The sequence below is a fragment of the Cupressus sempervirens genome, chromosome 1, assembly GCF_028749045.1.
Source record: "Cupressus sempervirens isolate cs-2001-9-10 chromosome 1, ASM2874904v1, whole genome shotgun sequence".
NCBI lineage: Eukaryota > Viridiplantae > Streptophyta > Pinopsida > Cupressales > Cupressaceae > Cupressus > Cupressus sempervirens.
The window spans coordinates 386,031,037-386,048,122 of NC_143118.1; the positions used below are offsets into that span (position 1 = coordinate 386,031,037).

General features: G+C 35.7%; 1 protein-coding gene across 4 annotated transcripts in view; it reads left to right on the plus strand.

The window, feature by feature from the left end:
* LOC149577910 (uncharacterized) overlaps positions 1-13,843 on the plus strand; it is a 47,564-nt gene extending 33,721 nt beyond the window's left edge. For 2 of the 4 annotated variants that reach the window (XM_089826461.1, XM_089826483.1), the window contains 2 exons: positions 12,199-12,296; positions 12,680-13,843. In XM_089826461.1, the coding sequence (XP_089682587.1) occupies positions 12,231-12,296; positions 12,680-13,423 (810 nt within the window). In that variant the 5' untranslated portion in view covers positions 12,199-12,230 and the 3' untranslated portion in view covers positions 13,424-13,843. The remainder of the gene's footprint in view (positions 1-12,198; positions 12,297-12,679) is intronic. The other 2 variants (XM_089826475.1, XM_089826467.1) reach the window with 1 other exon arrangement.
* The last annotated feature ends 3,243 nt before the right edge of the window (positions 13,844-17,086 follow it).

Below are 17,086 nucleotides of genomic sequence, written 5' to 3' on the forward strand. Positions count from 1 at the left end.
TGCCACTTTTAAGGAGTATCAATTATTGTATGGATTTGATTCCAGTAGCTAGTTTGCCAAATAAAACAGCACATTAAATGACACTTGTAGAGAATGAAGAGCTGAATAAGCAAGTGCAAGAATTGTTAAGGGTTTGACTAGAGAGAGGTTGAGTTTTTGTGCAGCACCTGCAATAATAACACCTAGAAAGAATGGAGAGTCGAGAATGTGTATTGATTCAAGAGCTATAAATTGAATCACTGTGAAGTATAGGTTTCCTTTACCTAGGATAGATGACATAATGGATCATTTGAGTGGAGGCAGCTATTATACAAAGATAAACTTGAAGAATGTATATCATTAAACTAGGATTAGAGAAGGTGATGAGTGGAAGAATGCATTCAAAACAAGGGATTGTATGAGGTTGGTAATGCCTCTTGGACTGATTAATGCACCGAGTACTTTCATGAGGTTAATTAATGAGTTATTAAAGAAATTCTTGGGTAAGTTTGTGATTCTATATTTGGACGACATTTTGATTTTTGATAAGGTAAAAGAGGATCATTTGTTGCATTTGAGACAAGTGTTGCAAGGAAGAGAAGTTGCTGCTAAACATCAATTAGTGTAATTTCATGAAGGAAGAGAAAGTATAATTGGGATTTGTGATATTGGTAGATAAATTGAAGATGGATCTTGAGAAGGTAAAAACAACTATTGAATGACCTACACCTAAAAGAACTGGAGAGATAAGGTCATTTGATGGATTAGGTAGTTTTTATCAAAGGTTCATTAGGAATTTCAGTTCAGATTATAGACCTATAACTAGGACAATGAGGGGAGATAAAAAGGATTTCAAGTGGACAGATGGAGCAAATAGAATTGAATTGTTGAAACAAAAGGTGATTGAATGACTATGTTAGCTCTACTTGATTTTAGTAAGTATTTCAAGTTGATTGTTGTGCAGGTGGAAACGTGATTGGAGTAGTATTGAGTCAAGAGGGAAGACTTGTTGCTTGTTTCAGTGAGAGGTTGAATGATGCAAAGAGAAGATATTCAGTGTATGATCAAGAGTTAAATGCCATAGTTCAATCCTTGAAAAAGTGGAGTTGTGACTTGTTGCCTAAGGAGTTTGTGTTGCATACAGAGCATCAGGCATTGCAGTTTTTGAATAGTCAAGGTGAGTTGAACCAAAGACACAAGAGATGGGTTGAATTACTGCAAAGTTATACTTTTATATTGAAGCAGAGTGGTGTGTTAAATAAAGTTGATGCTTTGAGTAGGAGAAGGAATTTGTTGACAGAGATGAGAGTTGAAATGTTAGGATTTGATGAATTTAACATTGTAAAAGTATGACCTTAATTTTGCTGAACCTTAGAAAGCTGTAAATTTTTTTTTATAGTGGACCGAAGTAGTGATTGGATTATTTCATTCAAGATGAGATGCTATTTAAGGGAAACTCAATTGTGTATACTTAAAGGTTCTATGAGAGACAATCTGATAAAGGAGAAGTATTGTGGAGGATTAGTTGGACACTTAGGTATTGATAGGACAATGGCTTTCGTAAGAGAATAATTTATGGCCTCAAATTCTTAAGGATGTAAGGAAACTTGTTCAGAGTTGTAGGATTTGTCAAGATGCAAAAGGGAGTAGTCAGAGTGTGGGTTTGTATAAACCTTTGAGAATACCAAATAGATCTTGGGAAGGCATAAGCATGGATTTCATACTCGGGTTGCCTAAGGCGTAGAGAGGGAATGATTCCATGTTTGTGGTAGTGGATAGATTTTCTAAGACGACAATTTCATACCCTGTAAGAAGACAACAAATGTAGTACATGTGGCAACTCTATATTTCAAGGAAGGTGGGAGATGGCATGAATCACCTAAGAGTATTGTTTCAAATTGGGATACAAAGTTTATTAGTTATTTTTGGAGGACACTTTGGAAGAAGATGATGACTAGTTTGAAGTTTAGTTCTACATTTCACCCACAAATAGATGGATAGACAGAGGTAGTGAACATGAATATGAAAAAAGTGCTGAGATGTTTAGTTTGAGAGAAAGCTGAAAGTTGGGATTTGATGCTTGCACAGGCAGAGTTTACATATAATAATTCAATGAATAGGAGTACAGGTAAGACACTATTTGAGATTTGTTATGGGGATGAACCCTAAAGGAGTGTCAGAATTGAGAGATATTAGTCACAAGGATAAAAGAAGTGTAGAAGAAGAAGAATTTGCAAAACACATGATGTCATTACATGATCAAGTGAAGCAACATTTGGAAGACATGGACCTAAAGTATAAGGCTAAGGCACATGAGAATTGGAGACATAAGGAATTTCAAGTTGGAACATTGAACAAGTTGAAGATGAGAAAGTTTCTATCTTGTAAGTTCTTGAGGAAATTTGGTTAAGATAATGCATATGAGGTGGAGTTACCAAATGCTATGATAGATTGCCTTTATTCAACATGGCAAATCTATATGTGTTTTATGAGACTAAATTCAGTGATGATAGTGGATCGACTATAGCAATAATTTCCTAAGAAGCAATTGGATATAATTGAAGATCTCTTGGATCATAGATTTGCTAGAAGCACGCGAGGCAAACAATACTTTGAATATCCCGTGAAATGTAAGAACATACTAGTTGAAGATTCGTCTTGGATTTCATAGGCTAAGAAAGATCCTCTTGGTTTTTCTTTAGCACTTGCAAAGTGAGGGACTCACTTTCAAATAACCTTGGGTATCTAATGGAGAAGCATCCTTGGTTTTTGGCAATCTTGCATTAACTAAAAATAATATATATTAGTTTTTAGTTGTTCTTGTTTCACCAATTTTTGTGTTTTTTCAAGTATCTTTTTAAAGTTGGTTTGTCTTCTCTTGCAAACCTCATGGTACATTCATGACTTCGTGTTTGACCTTTGTCTAGGTTTGCAACTTGAGCTATTCTTTGCAAGAGAGATCTTTTGGATTCTTGGTTGGGTCTATTTGTTCTTCATGTTTCACAACTAGTTGTAGTTTTTCATTCATGCAAAGCAAATACGTGATTTGCAAAGCTTTGTGGCTCATCTCACAATGTTCTTGTGCTCTTGGTTGACATCTCTATAGGAGAGTTCTTCATGATTTGGGTCTTGACCTATATTTGGTATTACAGTTTGACCTTGGAAAATGCAATCTTTCTTGATTGACTTGACACTTGCGAAGGCTTTATTTATTGATGTAATTGATCCTTAGAAAGTGAGTATTGTACTAGAATAACTCTTGAAGGTTCAAATTGAAGGATAGTCTAGATCTTCAATCTGTAATTAGGCCTGTATACCTATACTGTAAGCCTGCATGTTGCTGACCAAGTGTATGTGATTTCATGAATCTGTGACAGTGCGAAGTTCGGATCTTGCATCCTCTTAGTTCCTTGTTTTTGTTGTGTGACTCTTTTTTGCATGATTTGGGCTGCCCTCATTGAGGATCCTCCTACCGTATTTGCATCACAAAGATTGTGATATCAATAGAAAATCATGCTTGATAATTCATGATAGAACCTACATGAATACATTTACAATAGTGTCACATTCGTCAAATCCAATATTACATATGTGCCAACAAATGTGGTGATGAAGAAACCCTAGTAGTTATCTAATAATTTCAAAAACTACTATGGAGACATTTCATGATAAATATCACTTACAATATAACTTTCTTTTGATTGCAAATAATGTTGCTACTCTTGAAATAAACTAAATTGGTGTGGTTTGAAGCTTTAGAGTGGCCTTGCACATGCATAGGTGTTTGGTAATAATAGAGACTAACTTCTTGAATAAGGGAGAAACTTCTATTTATGATCTCTTAGTATTGACACAAACAACACGTGGGGGATATTGGATGAGATCTAGCTTATTGTACTACCGATTGCATCAATGGTGATCTTTGCGAGGGCTGATCTTCTACATTTGAAGAATGCATTTGGATTCATGTTTAGGTAGGAAAACACCTTTAGGAGCCTCTTGTGGTCGAATTAGGGCTTTGATGACAATCTTGAAGTTGTTGGGGTGGTTGGAGATTTTGTTGCTTGGTAGGAGGAACTTGAGGAGTATACATTGTAGGGGTGGGAGTCGAGAGTGGAGAAAGAATAGGAACTAGGACTAGTAGGGGTAAGATAAGTAGAGTTGGGATTGTAGAAGGAATTAGGATTGGGAAGGAGCAAAGCTAGGGTTTGGGTACTAGGAGCGATTGTGGACCAAGTACATAAGGGAATACAAATACGAGATGAGTTGTATGTTTGGTAGGGGAACAAGGGCTAGGAGGAAGGTGGATGCGTCGATTGGGTTGTGAAGGGGAAGTATAGGTATAGGGAGAAGGGAGATTATAGGGAGTGGGGCTGAGGTAAACTTGACAACACAAACTTGGTGCTGAGGTTTGGAGTTCTCTTAGATAGAGAGATGGTGAACTCAAGGGTTAGGGCCTTGTGGGGATTAGGGACCATGGAAGTATATTCCTTGGATCCGAGGCTTAAAGAGAACATAGCACTATGGGGTGGGTTTTGGGACCTCAAGTGCACTTGGAACCTTTAGACTAACTCCAAGCTTCCATTTCTACTGGAGGTTCAACAATTACGGGGAGGAACATGAGGGAGTCTTGGGGTTTCAAAACTCTAGGCCATAACCTACGGTAGGGAGTGGGTTCACATGGAGACTTGAGCTTGTAGGACATAGCCTTTTGGTCCCAAGTCCATCCGCAGACCCACTATGACCCACAAAGAACATACAGGAAGGGTGCAGGGGCTAGAGAGTTGTGAGTATTGAGGGAGCTTGGAACCTCAAGACTTAATGTATATGCCATTAAATCCTAAGGCCTCTTCACATAGACACAAGACCTTCTACTGGACAATAAGTATGTTTAACTCATTGTCAACCCATTTGGGAATTTCTTGGATTGGTTATTAATGGGACATGAATAGGGCAATGGCAATGAAGGGGAAGGAACTTGAGCAAAATATGGCAACATGGGGTTTCCCAAAAGTATTTTGCCCTGCTTTTTTGTTTTTTATTGAATATATATTTGCAGAATCGGTGATCAATGTTTTCAAAAACATCTCATGTTTCAGGAACAAAAAGAAATAGATGAAGGAGAAGTTTTAAAGCTACCAAGGAATGTTAGAAATGTGTAGATCATATACATTGCGTCTTCAACTTGAAGATGCCGGGTTTAGAGGTTTACTAATAAACTTTCAACTGCATAGAGAGCTACTCTTCAAAAGAGATACAACCATCGAAGAGAAACTGTAATTGTTAGCTATGTGCTAGATGGAGATGGCATGTTTTGAGGTTAATGGCTGTGTTTGCATACAATTAGGAATGATAAATTAGTACCACAAACTGTTATAGAGGCACATGCCCGATGAGATCCTATGATAGTTGGATTGGGATTGTGAATGTAACATCTAAACAATCTGTATGAATCATCCAGTATTATGATTCTTGGCTAGTACATTTTCCATACATTGGTTACATCCATTAGAAACCAATTGAGATTTGCAAGCTCACATTTTTGCTTCTGCAGAAAGAAGAGGTGACTGATAAAGGAAAATAACCTCTTCAGAGCAGGTTTTGATAATTTTTTTGAAAAGTATGGGATCGTAAGGCATTGGTTGATTCCAACATCTTCAAATTTAACTCCTCCAAACAAAACAATGCAAACAAAATTCTCAAGTATAGACAGGAAAGTGTAGAAAAAAGCAAAATCCCAAGTCAAGTTTGGTAGGACTAACTTTAGAAACAGAAAAGGCTACCAATGAATAAGTGTTAGATGTGATGTGCAACTGCAAACGGACTTGATAAACATGAGTTGAAGACTACTACTAGTGCAACCAAAATGGACGAAATTTTGCAAATGCTTTATTTTAGTGTGTGCTACTTCTAATTTTTCCTGGCTCGAACGGTGTCCAGTTATAATGGAGAGAATGAAGAATCACCATTATGCTAAAGGGATTAAGAAGTTTAAACTCTAGATTACTTGTTTTTTTGTAGATTATTCAAGAGTTTTCAGTCTCCCTTGCATATGACCCCTTGTACAGAAGCTCACCATTAATATGACACAGGTTGAAAAGGATTTGGTGGTGCAGATGTTATGCAAGCCAATTTGACAATCATTGAGCATGCCCAACATGAAGCCAAAGTTATTATTTAGCATTTAAGAATGGATATTCATAATGGATTGGATAAAAATTCGGTGTGCAGTTTGCATAAAGTGTGCATATGATAGAGTATTTGAATGTGGTGAGCTGCTTAGTACCAAAATGCATGAATTTGTGTCCGATAAGTATAAGTAGTTATGTGTCATCCAAATGCTTTACGACTCTTTTTTCAATGCAACATACACTGAGGTAGCTGATGAGGATGACATGATACCTCCAATGACTGTCTGTGGCCGTTCATTTTTCAATGAACATACTGGGGTGTAGTATTTTGATGTACAAGAACAATATCAAACCCAAACATATACAAAGGAAAGCAAACATATAATAGAAGATATAGCATTTGATGAAGTAGCCATAGAAGAAAGTGAGTTGGAAGAAGAGTCCAAATAGGTACAGGCATAAGTTCTGATGGAGCCCTAATTTTTGCAAAAAATCATTTCCTCCATTTGAGAAATAATGTTGTAGATTTGATGAAAACTAGTTGTCATTAATGTCAAAGAAGACTAAAGATGATTATACAAGAAGTTATTAAAGACCATGTTATGGGAGTTATGGTTAGAATATTTGCACAGAATCTTGGTATGAATCTATGAAGAATTTTTCTAAGTATGCAAGGATCGATGATTAAACAAGACAAGATTCTGATAGTAATTACATGATTATTTTATTATAAAAATATACATTAATATATATACACTTACATTGAATGATGGTGTTAGCATATACAAGCCAACAATCATAACATGGAAGCGGAGTAAAAGAGGAAGCTGAATCACTGATTAAATAAACAGCTAGTTTTGGAGAAAGTTGACCAGATATCGTACCTGCAAATTAGTATGAAAATGAAGCTATAAAATATATGTTGGCAATGACCAAACACACAGAAAATGTTTGCACATTCTCAAATGGCATAATACGCACTGAGAACAGAGATAGCAAGTAATATTGGCTGAGTATAAACTTATCAAAACTGTCAGAGGCGCACGGAAAACATTGGACAAACAGCGGAAGGATTGGAAGCCACGATGGACAAGATCATTGAAGAGCATGCAATATTCAATATAGAGATAAAAATCCTCAAATTAAGAAGTGAGCCTGATAAAGACAGAATGATATACTGAAATAGACAAAGGACGACTTCAGAAATGAAGCAATATAAACTACTAAACATGAAAGCCAAAAGCAGATATCATGCACGGTGTTGGAGACAAAGTCTAAAACAAGAGGGAGAAGTCCCTAAGGCAGAGGTACTAAGAGGAGTCACTGAAGACAGTAATGGTCTATGCACAGATTATTATACAGCAACTTAATCAAATGTATAATTGACTACATCCAGCGAAGGAAGAGATGGATGGACGGTGTTATCAGCTGTCTTACCATCTGCAATGATGTTGAGGAAACAGTTTGAATGGATGTGATAATCTCTAAAGTTCAGTTCAATTTCATACCGATATACATCTATAGGAAAATGGTGAGAGATCATTGATTATCCTCTATACAGCAGTCCTCGAACATCAATGTCATCAGTTGGTCATGAACAAGAATAATAGAAAATTTACGCGGCTCTTAGAAAACAAGCAAAAATGATGGCTGTGAATAGATGGATCACGATAAAAGAAATGTATTGGGTATGTTTGGAAAACCACATGATATCGGAGATCAATTTTAATATAAGTGAACCGGAATCTCTGTGTCATTTCATCAAAACATCAATCTTTCCTATGCGATGCCGTTGAGAGTCACCTAGTTTTGGAGGCATAAATGAAAGAAATAAAAGTTAGCAATAGCATAATAATATTGTTTAAAAAATGTTTAACTGAATACTACTACCTATTAAGGTCCCTGTAAATGTTACAATAATATTGGTAAAAGAAAATCAGGAGGTGCGATTGTAATAAGAGGTATTTCATTTGAAAAGATACCTTTTTAATACAAGAAGGCTTTCATATATATATATATATATATAATACCTTGTGTGAATATGAGACCGGGAGTAGCAACAAAAAGAAATGAGATGAAATAAGAAGGAAAGGCAGAGTAATTTCAATGGCTGGCATTTTAAACTGATGTAATATTCTTTCATGATCAATAAAAGTTCAACGTTTTTTTTGTTTATTCAAGGGAAAGAATCAACTTGCAGACTGGATCAGTCCTTTGTGATTACCAAGAGAATTGGTAGACTGTTCTTGATAAATATTTGATTATTAGATGTCTCACAGCTTTCTGGGTTTTGAAGATCAGGGACCTTGTGAAATATTCGTGTGTTTCCTTATCCTTGTCTGACTGATTTTCTCTCCAAAGAAATAAAAATTCAGTTAGACTAGCTTTGAATTTCATATGTAATTGATATCTACATTCAGAAAATTGGAACAGTTGATGATATTCGCATATATGTTGTCCTATAAAGTTGTACTTAAGAACCCTCATTGTGATAAACTCTGTTGCCTAAGAAAGTAAGGTACTGTTTTTTTATGGCCATCTAAAGATAATCATTTGACTCAGAGCTTGAAGTTAGTGATTTTACTCTGCATTTCCTTTTCAAAGAACCAACTCATTTATTGATACAATCCATTTGTGTCTTCTATTTTTAAACATTCATATAATTTTTATTTTGATTGAGTTTAAGGATTTTGCCAACTTAAGAACTCACAAAGTTTAAATTCACTATAGAAAAGCTTTAACCCAATTAATCAGGATTTAAAGTGAAGGTTTACCTGCTTTGGTTTAGTGAAGCCTAAAGTGGAGGGGAATTGAATCAGGAGGTTATTCCTGTTCGTTGGCCAAAACTGATTGAGTGATCCTATTAGAGAATTGAAAAGCTCATGGATTTCCAATCTGTGGTTTTGGGAACCAACAAGTTCTTCCATTAGCATCTTCATCACCTACCCTACCTTATAGTGATGAGGACTACCATATTGAAGAGTAGCCAACTGATTAGGGACTTCCTTGGGAAACAATATAGATACCTCCGTTGAGTTCTTTTGCTATATATGATGAGTTTTGTCATATAGCTAATTTTTTAGAGGCAACAATGGAAGAAGGGAGTCAGGTTCTGGTTTCCTATCAATTTCTGTCACAAGTGGAGATCACTTTCTCCTCTCCCACACATTCAAAAAAAATATAGCCTTTCAGAGGGACTTTCTGAGATGGATTATGGACAATTTCACTGCCTGTAGCTGGTTGATCCAGTGGGTATGATCAACAATTTATTCAAAGCTTGGTATCCATGGTTCATGTAGTGCTTGAACTGGCCAATAATGTGAAAGGGTTGGATTTCATACATTTTCCGTTGGCCATATATGAAGCTGTGTATTTAGAAGTTGATTAGAGAGGAATACAATATGGAGTTCATACCTGTATTTTATTATTTTTAATCAAAGGATGGCCAGGGCAGAGTTCAGAGGAATTGCAACACTTGGCTACTTGAAATCTGGATCCCTTCATTTGGACTTCTAGTTGGGAAGATGTTGGCAGCTTTATATTCAGTCAAGCATCATTTTTGGGACAAGTATCTCATGTTGTTGATTGAGATGCTTGTACAGCAGAAGTAGTTCATGTAGCCTTAACTAGTGAAAATCTACTTGAAGTGATGGAGGATCAATAAAAACGGTTTCAGGAGTAGGCTTAACAAACCCAACTCACTGAAGCTGCAAAAGCAGTGTAGGCAGCCACACAAGTGGAAGTAGTACTGCACAAAGCTAAAGTGGCTAGAAGTAACAAATTCCCATGGTCAGGTACCAAAAAAACTGATGGAAGTTGTTAACATGGTCAAAACCTCCAAGGCTCCAAGAAAATAGTAGTCATAGCTACCCATTGTGAAACAACAGATTGAAGAAGTCTACAAGCTTTGGAATGCCTTTCAACATACTTTCACTACACCTTCCATTTCAGTTAGGGCTGATCTGCCTCTAAAGATATCATGGTTCTATGATGCTTAGTTATTTCTTTTGCCAGGGATGATTTAATCAGTAAAATGTTTAGTACTGTTTTTATTTGCTTACTATCTTTTAGTTGACTTGTTGGGTATAGGTTAATTGCATGTATTTGTCTTAGCGGTTCTTAGTGGTTTTGCTCTTACAAACAACATCAGTCCCCTTTATATTGGTTAATCACAGAGAGAGTAAACACCCGCATTTGGCTTCAGCTTCTCTGTGCATTGAAACAAGCTTCTGTATTGTTGTAGTCTGTTCCACTGTCTGTCATGCTTTGTTGGGTTTTATTACTGTTTGCAATTTGCAATGTAGCCTTATAATAGTCAACACCTTGTAGAACATGTATGGTAATCTGACACATTCTGCACCAGTTTAGTGTTACTCCACAATCAACTGAACTCCTATTTTTTCAGCACTTTCTTGTTGTCCTGGAATAATATTTACTTTAGATGTCACAATTTGAAGGTCTACTTTTGTACACTTAAGAAGCATACTCCTTTTGTAGTCATTTTTCTTTTAGGTTTGAAAATGGATGAAACCTCCAAAGATATCAGTACAAAAGCCAATGGTATTATGGATCACCACTATACAAATGAAACCATTACTGTCACATACAAAATTGGAAAATCAAATTCGCAACTGCCTTGGAATAACTGAACTGCCACTCTCACATGCAAAATTGCCCTGACAATAAAGCTGTTGCCAACCTGTTACTCCAGTCTTCTTGTTCACAAAATAATTCTGTTTTAGCTTTTTGTTTTTTGATAGGGTCATTCTTTCCTTGAATCTTCAGACTTGAACTCAATGTTGTTTCATACCACCAGAAAACCGGAAAAAAATTCTACAGACTCCCTGCATCTCTGTTCTCAATTGAGAGCGGTAGTGAAAATAAAATGAAAGCAAAGCTGCTCATCAAGTTCGTGTAAGGCCTAAGTGATCTTTTCTGTGTTTGCAGACTTGCTGAGCTCCACAGACTAGGAAGTTCTGATGGTCTGACTAACAGGTTGCTAGGGTGTGCATGGGTTGATTTCCATCCTGAACTTTTGTTTCACAAAATTTTTAGAAGCATGAACTTGTCTCTTATGCAATGAACAGGATTAAACTATAGATGGGATAATTGTGGTTGCTTCTACCATCTGGTATTTTGTGTTTGTATAAATTTCTTTTTGTTCCTTTAGACCATTTATCCAACCTTCAGTCCTTTGAGATTTTATTTATTTGGAGAAACAATTTACTTACAATGATTAGGATCATATATTAAGTTTCGCTATGTTTTTTCTTACATGGTAGCAACTTATTTTGATGAGTGTTGTTTAGATAGTCTTCAATTGTGGATATTTTCGGCTTTATCTTTGGTATACTATTCCTGAGGAATGTGTTATTATCTTATTTGCTAAGTTGCATGGGTACACTTACCCACACCTTGTACCCAATTCTTGGGTACATGTACCCAAGTACCAGGTACTCACTGGAGAGCATCATAGCTAAGGACCTTGATTAAAATTTCTTATTTTTGTTTCAGTTTTTTGTTTGGGTATCAGCTTTTTGTTTATCAAGCTTAATTTAATATGTACTCGGTTTAAAACTTTTATACAATACTGATTAACAGTATACTTTTTTACTGTTCAAGTCAGAAGTTTATCATTTGCAATATGTCATTGTTATATGATATATGATTGTCTTGTTCATGTTTAAAGTCTGCCTTCTGGGTTATGCATCTAAACATTTAACATATATTATTATTACGAATATATTGCAAATTTGCAATCCTTAAACTGAAAACAATACAGTACATCTGCAAACTTAATCATTGTTCTTATTTTGGAAAATCATTGTCGTGACTTGTATTTTCAGCTTTTCTGTAAATATTAAAGTATACTTAAAATATTGATGTACCTAAATATCCCCTATTTTGAAAAATACCCGCACCCGTACCCATATCCCAAGTACCCAAGTACCCTTGTCCCTGTTCAACCTTGGTTATTTGCATTAGTTAATATAGAACTAGAGCAAATCTATTGTAATATATAAAATTCTTCCTGGATCTAAAATAAATTCTCCGAGAGGATCTTATGTTTTAGTTCCATCACATGTAGTAGTAAAAGTCTTTTTGGGGCTGGTGATTGGCATGGACCGGAAAATAGATATACAAGCTCTTGTTGCTGGCAACAGTGACATCAGAAGCCAGTATCTGGTAAGTGCATGTTTTCGATGGTTCACCAAGGTTCAAATGTAGTGAATTTAAGTAAAATTTGGTTTTAAAAAATTAAAACTTTGTTTAAAAGAATTTACATCCTTTGCTGTTGATGATTTTATGGTTATATGAATTATGCATTAGTTTTCTATTGCAGGTGCTGTTTTACAAATAAATCTTAATTTAATCACTTATGTCATTTGAAGTTAGAACAATTACATGATTAGAGGAACTCATTGTGTGCTTATGCTTTCTTTAAGTTGCACTGTGCTTGCCAACAGATAATTCTTGTAACAGTTTTTAATGAGGTTCAGCTTCTTGTAATATGAGGATGTGCTAAGTTCAATTAAAGGTGATAATATTTTTATTGGAATTTATTTAAGGTCTCTATATCTACCCGACATAGGAAGAGTGCAGATATCCGTCTTGTTGGACGAGACTCAGAGGTCTATGAACCATGCGACGATTCGTTTGCACTTGTTGATGCTCTACTTGCAGATCAAATTCACCTTGAGGAAGCTCATCCAAGTCTGTGTCTAGAAATTGGTTGCGGGGGTGGATATGTAATTACATCATTGGCACTTATGCTTGGTCAGGAAACTGGGATTCAATATCTTGCTACAGACATAAGTTTGGCTGCTACTGAGGTGACCCACAAGACATTAGCAGCACATGGTGTACATGCAGATGTAATTTTGGCTGATCTTGCATCAGGGCTGGACAAGCGTTTAGCTGGAACTGTTGATGTACTTGTTGTCAACCCCCCTTATGTACCCACTTCAGAGGAGGAGGTCGGTGGCAATGGAGTTGCTGCTGCATGGGCTGGTGGTGAGAATGGTCGGACTGTTATTGACAGGATACTGGCAATTGTAGACAACCTCTTATCCAACAAAGGTTGCTTTTATCTAGTCACATTAACTGCCAATAACCCTTCTGAAATTTGTTTAATTATGAAGCAAAAGGGATTTGCATCTCGAATTATAGTTCAGAGGTCTACAGAGGAAGAAAGCCTTCACGTGCTTAAGTTCTGGCATGATCCTTCTGAAATTACAACACATGCTGGAACAAGCCCACCTAACTCTTTGACACGTCGTCTTTCTCGCCTAGCATTTTGGAAGAATAACTGAAGTCATAATTTTTTACAACAGTTTCTTGAGAAAGTTGATTTACAAAAATTTCCTGCAATGTGGGCTGGTTTTGTAATTCAAAATCTCTTTACTGTACAGTGTGTAATTTAGCATAAACAAACAAGATCATTGTTAGGGAATATTCATTTGCAGTGAAATTGTCGAAGTTAGCATGTTTCTAATCCCACAAAACTGTAATTTTTTGTTCCAAATTTATCACGGCCAATCATAGATTCAGCGTATTATTCTATTTTGAGATAGAGAACTTGTCAATCTATACCTTTCTGGACATGCACACTAGTGGTACGCTGTTGTGAAATTTGTTGACAACCAGATCTATACTCAGTTGTTTTCACTTGTTAACCAAAATTTCTGGTTAGTGGTACTGGGGAAGATACAATGCAAGATTAGATTGCCCAATTTGCTTCTGCAAATTTTGAACATTTGACTAATATCTCATATTGCTCCGACTACATACAATTATATATATGCTTCACATCTTGAAGGATTAATGAAAATAATATTTACAATTCAAGAATATTTGGTTGTGATGGTTAATTTATCAGTTATCTATGGTATTCAGCTTTCATCAATGTTTTTTTGTTGGTTCCAAATCATGAGGCCTGGAGAGTAGACTGAAGATCCTGTTTGCCCCGGGAAATAAAAATCTGTTGCTGCTTAGTTTCACTTTACTTATAACTGTATTGTTTACTCATGCCATATCTGCCTCATACCGTGCTATCAATCTTCAATTAATTTTATTACAAAGATAAATGGATGAAAAACACTCTCTACCGGCTATGCCATTTTCAATATATATATATATACATATATATGTATATCAATATATTTATACATATATATGTGTGTGTATGTGTGTGTATGTATACATAGACATAGAGATATATCTATATGTATACATATATATACATATACAATTTTTTTTTTTGAAGTTAGTTTTTCTTATTTCTTCCAGCAGCATCTATTACAAAATTAAAAAAGAATACCCAATTATTATAATGTCAATTCTGTAACACTGTTCTCTGTTGAAGGGTTTCTGTCAGGACCAACTCAAATCATTTGTCATGGGTTTCATTGAGATGTTTCTTACTGCCGGAAAACAGGGATATTCATTAACAGTACTCAAACAAGAGAGGGTGCTTGTCTAGGTTTGATAAGAAATTCATAGAGCTCGAGAAAATGGATTAGAATTCTGCACACAGATATAGCCTGCTGCTATGGGAAGTGGAAAACAACCGCTGGGACAATTTTCAACACTTCTAGATGTATAATTTTTTAATGACTAAATAGAGGGCTAGGGACCTCGCCCATAGTTGTTAGAGTAGTAATTACAAAATCGGTATACAGGTTGGGAAATCAAAAGCAAACAAAACAATCCAAAACATGACAACTGGAATCATAAAACCACCTTCCATGCAACCCTAACTTTGTGCATTGTTGTCACCTCCTTTTGCTTAACCATACTCACTGAAACTAGCACCATCAACATTACTGGGCATGTCAAGTGATGTAGAGCCTCACCTTGGAAAATTTAGGAGGAACTAAATCCTTCAATTAAATTTGCATCAAGGGGTTCGTGCACCTTTAGGATCGATTATTCCACTTAACTCAGATTGATATTTATCTGATTCTCTTAGTGCCAACTAAGAGCCAACTAAGAGAGAGCCATGTGACATGAGCCCCTTTGACCTCTTCACGCAACATTAGCTTTCCTGCATAGTCTTAATGTAAACTGACCGGATTCTTCTTTATTGAAATTGAAATACATGGACAACTTCAATCACCGTCGAATATAAAAATTGAGGATCAAATCGAATATAAACTTACTACCAAGCAACATTAATCCATATTCAAATCTACACCACCTTTCTACATGCATGGTTTTAGAACACAATCATAGACCGACTATCAATCATGGCATTCTCTGTCATTAACAAAATTTGCAACTTCATTACTCGAGCCAACCTTTACCACTATCACATATTAGTAATGTGATTTTAACAAATTGGTGAATACATGAAGATACTCACTGTAAACTTGAACTGTCTTCCGTTCGGACACAAACAAAAACAACATGAAAAGAAAACACAAGAAAAACATAAAATTATAATACCTAACCCTCTACGACCCCAAAAAACAAATCATAGAGAGTCTAAAAGACTCCCACCTACAGTTGCGACCCTCAAAACAGTGCAGAGTTACATTCACCAACTTAGAAAATGGAGTCTCCTGTAACAATTTCAAACAGACACCTACTTTGGATTCAAACCTAATCAAATATTTCATTATTCTACTAGACTATTGACATGCTCTCAGAATTTCAGTGTTCCAATTTTGGAAAGAGAATAAGGAAAACACATTCAAATCGAAGACCCACAAAAAATTAGAAAAACACAACTCTTTCTATTTTCTTCTGTTGTATTTGATCCTCATTTCTGTTACATAATCCGCTTTTTCAATACTTTCCCATATCTAAAATTGGGAAGATGAAATGTCAACACAAAACAAGAAAATGAAAACCATTTTTGGATCATGAAGGGATCAGTCAGAAGTCAGAATCTACTGACAAATTTTTCCACTTGTTTGAAACTTCTTTTAGCTATTGATTACATAGCTGGCCTCATTATTTGAAACACACTCAAATACGCTTGAAAAAAAAACGACTCAAAACTAAATTGAAATTAACTTTGGCCTAAGTGGCTATAATTGGAGAGCTTATAGAATCACTATTCCATTTATGCCACCACATCATAGAACTTTATCACAAACATCAAAATTTTAAAACACACTAAAACATGACATCAACTTCTTTTATAGTTTCTGCACTTTCTGTAGCATCATCTTTGTTATATCTTCCTGTTACACAATTATGAAGTATTGTTTCATCCTTGTTTGTTCGTATAGCATATTTCACCATGTTAGTTCCTGTAGCATAATCTGTCTAGTTTGCTCCTGCAACATACTCCCTAGTGGAATGAATCTTAAGTCCACTTGAGATGAGGTGTTGTAATGATGAACCGTGCTTGTTGATTTGTGTCAACCATCCAAATTGCTTCTGTTGCAGGTATGTTCTTCCATTTGACTAAATACTGAGTATATTGTCTCATTCGAATCTTTTTTATCTTTGTATTAGTATCTTCTCCAGTTGAGTTGGTGCTGATTTGGGTATTTGCTGTAAATCTGCTGTTACTGAATCCTCGTGTGCTAGTTGTGTTTCTAAACCTTTGTATGGTGTGAGATCACAAACATTAAATATGAGTGAGATGCCAATTTCTAGAGGTAACTGAATCTTATAGGCATTGTGTCCATACTTTGCTAAGATTTCACTAGGACCAACCTTCTTAGGCAATAATTTATTATGTTTGGTTTGAGGTAGTCTCTCTTTCTTCAAATACGCCCACACTAAATCAGCAACATTGAACTATACTTCTTTTCTGATCAACAAATTCTTTTTATTTCTGTTTTGAATTTTGTAGCTGCAACTTGACTTGATCTTGGACCTCCTTAATGGCTTCAACAAATTCTTCACCATGTGAACTACTAGGAAAAGTGTTTGGAAGTTCTCCAAGCTCAAGCATTCCTCTTGGGTGTGTGCCGTACACAATCTAAAATGAAGATTTTCTTGTACTTTATTCACAATGT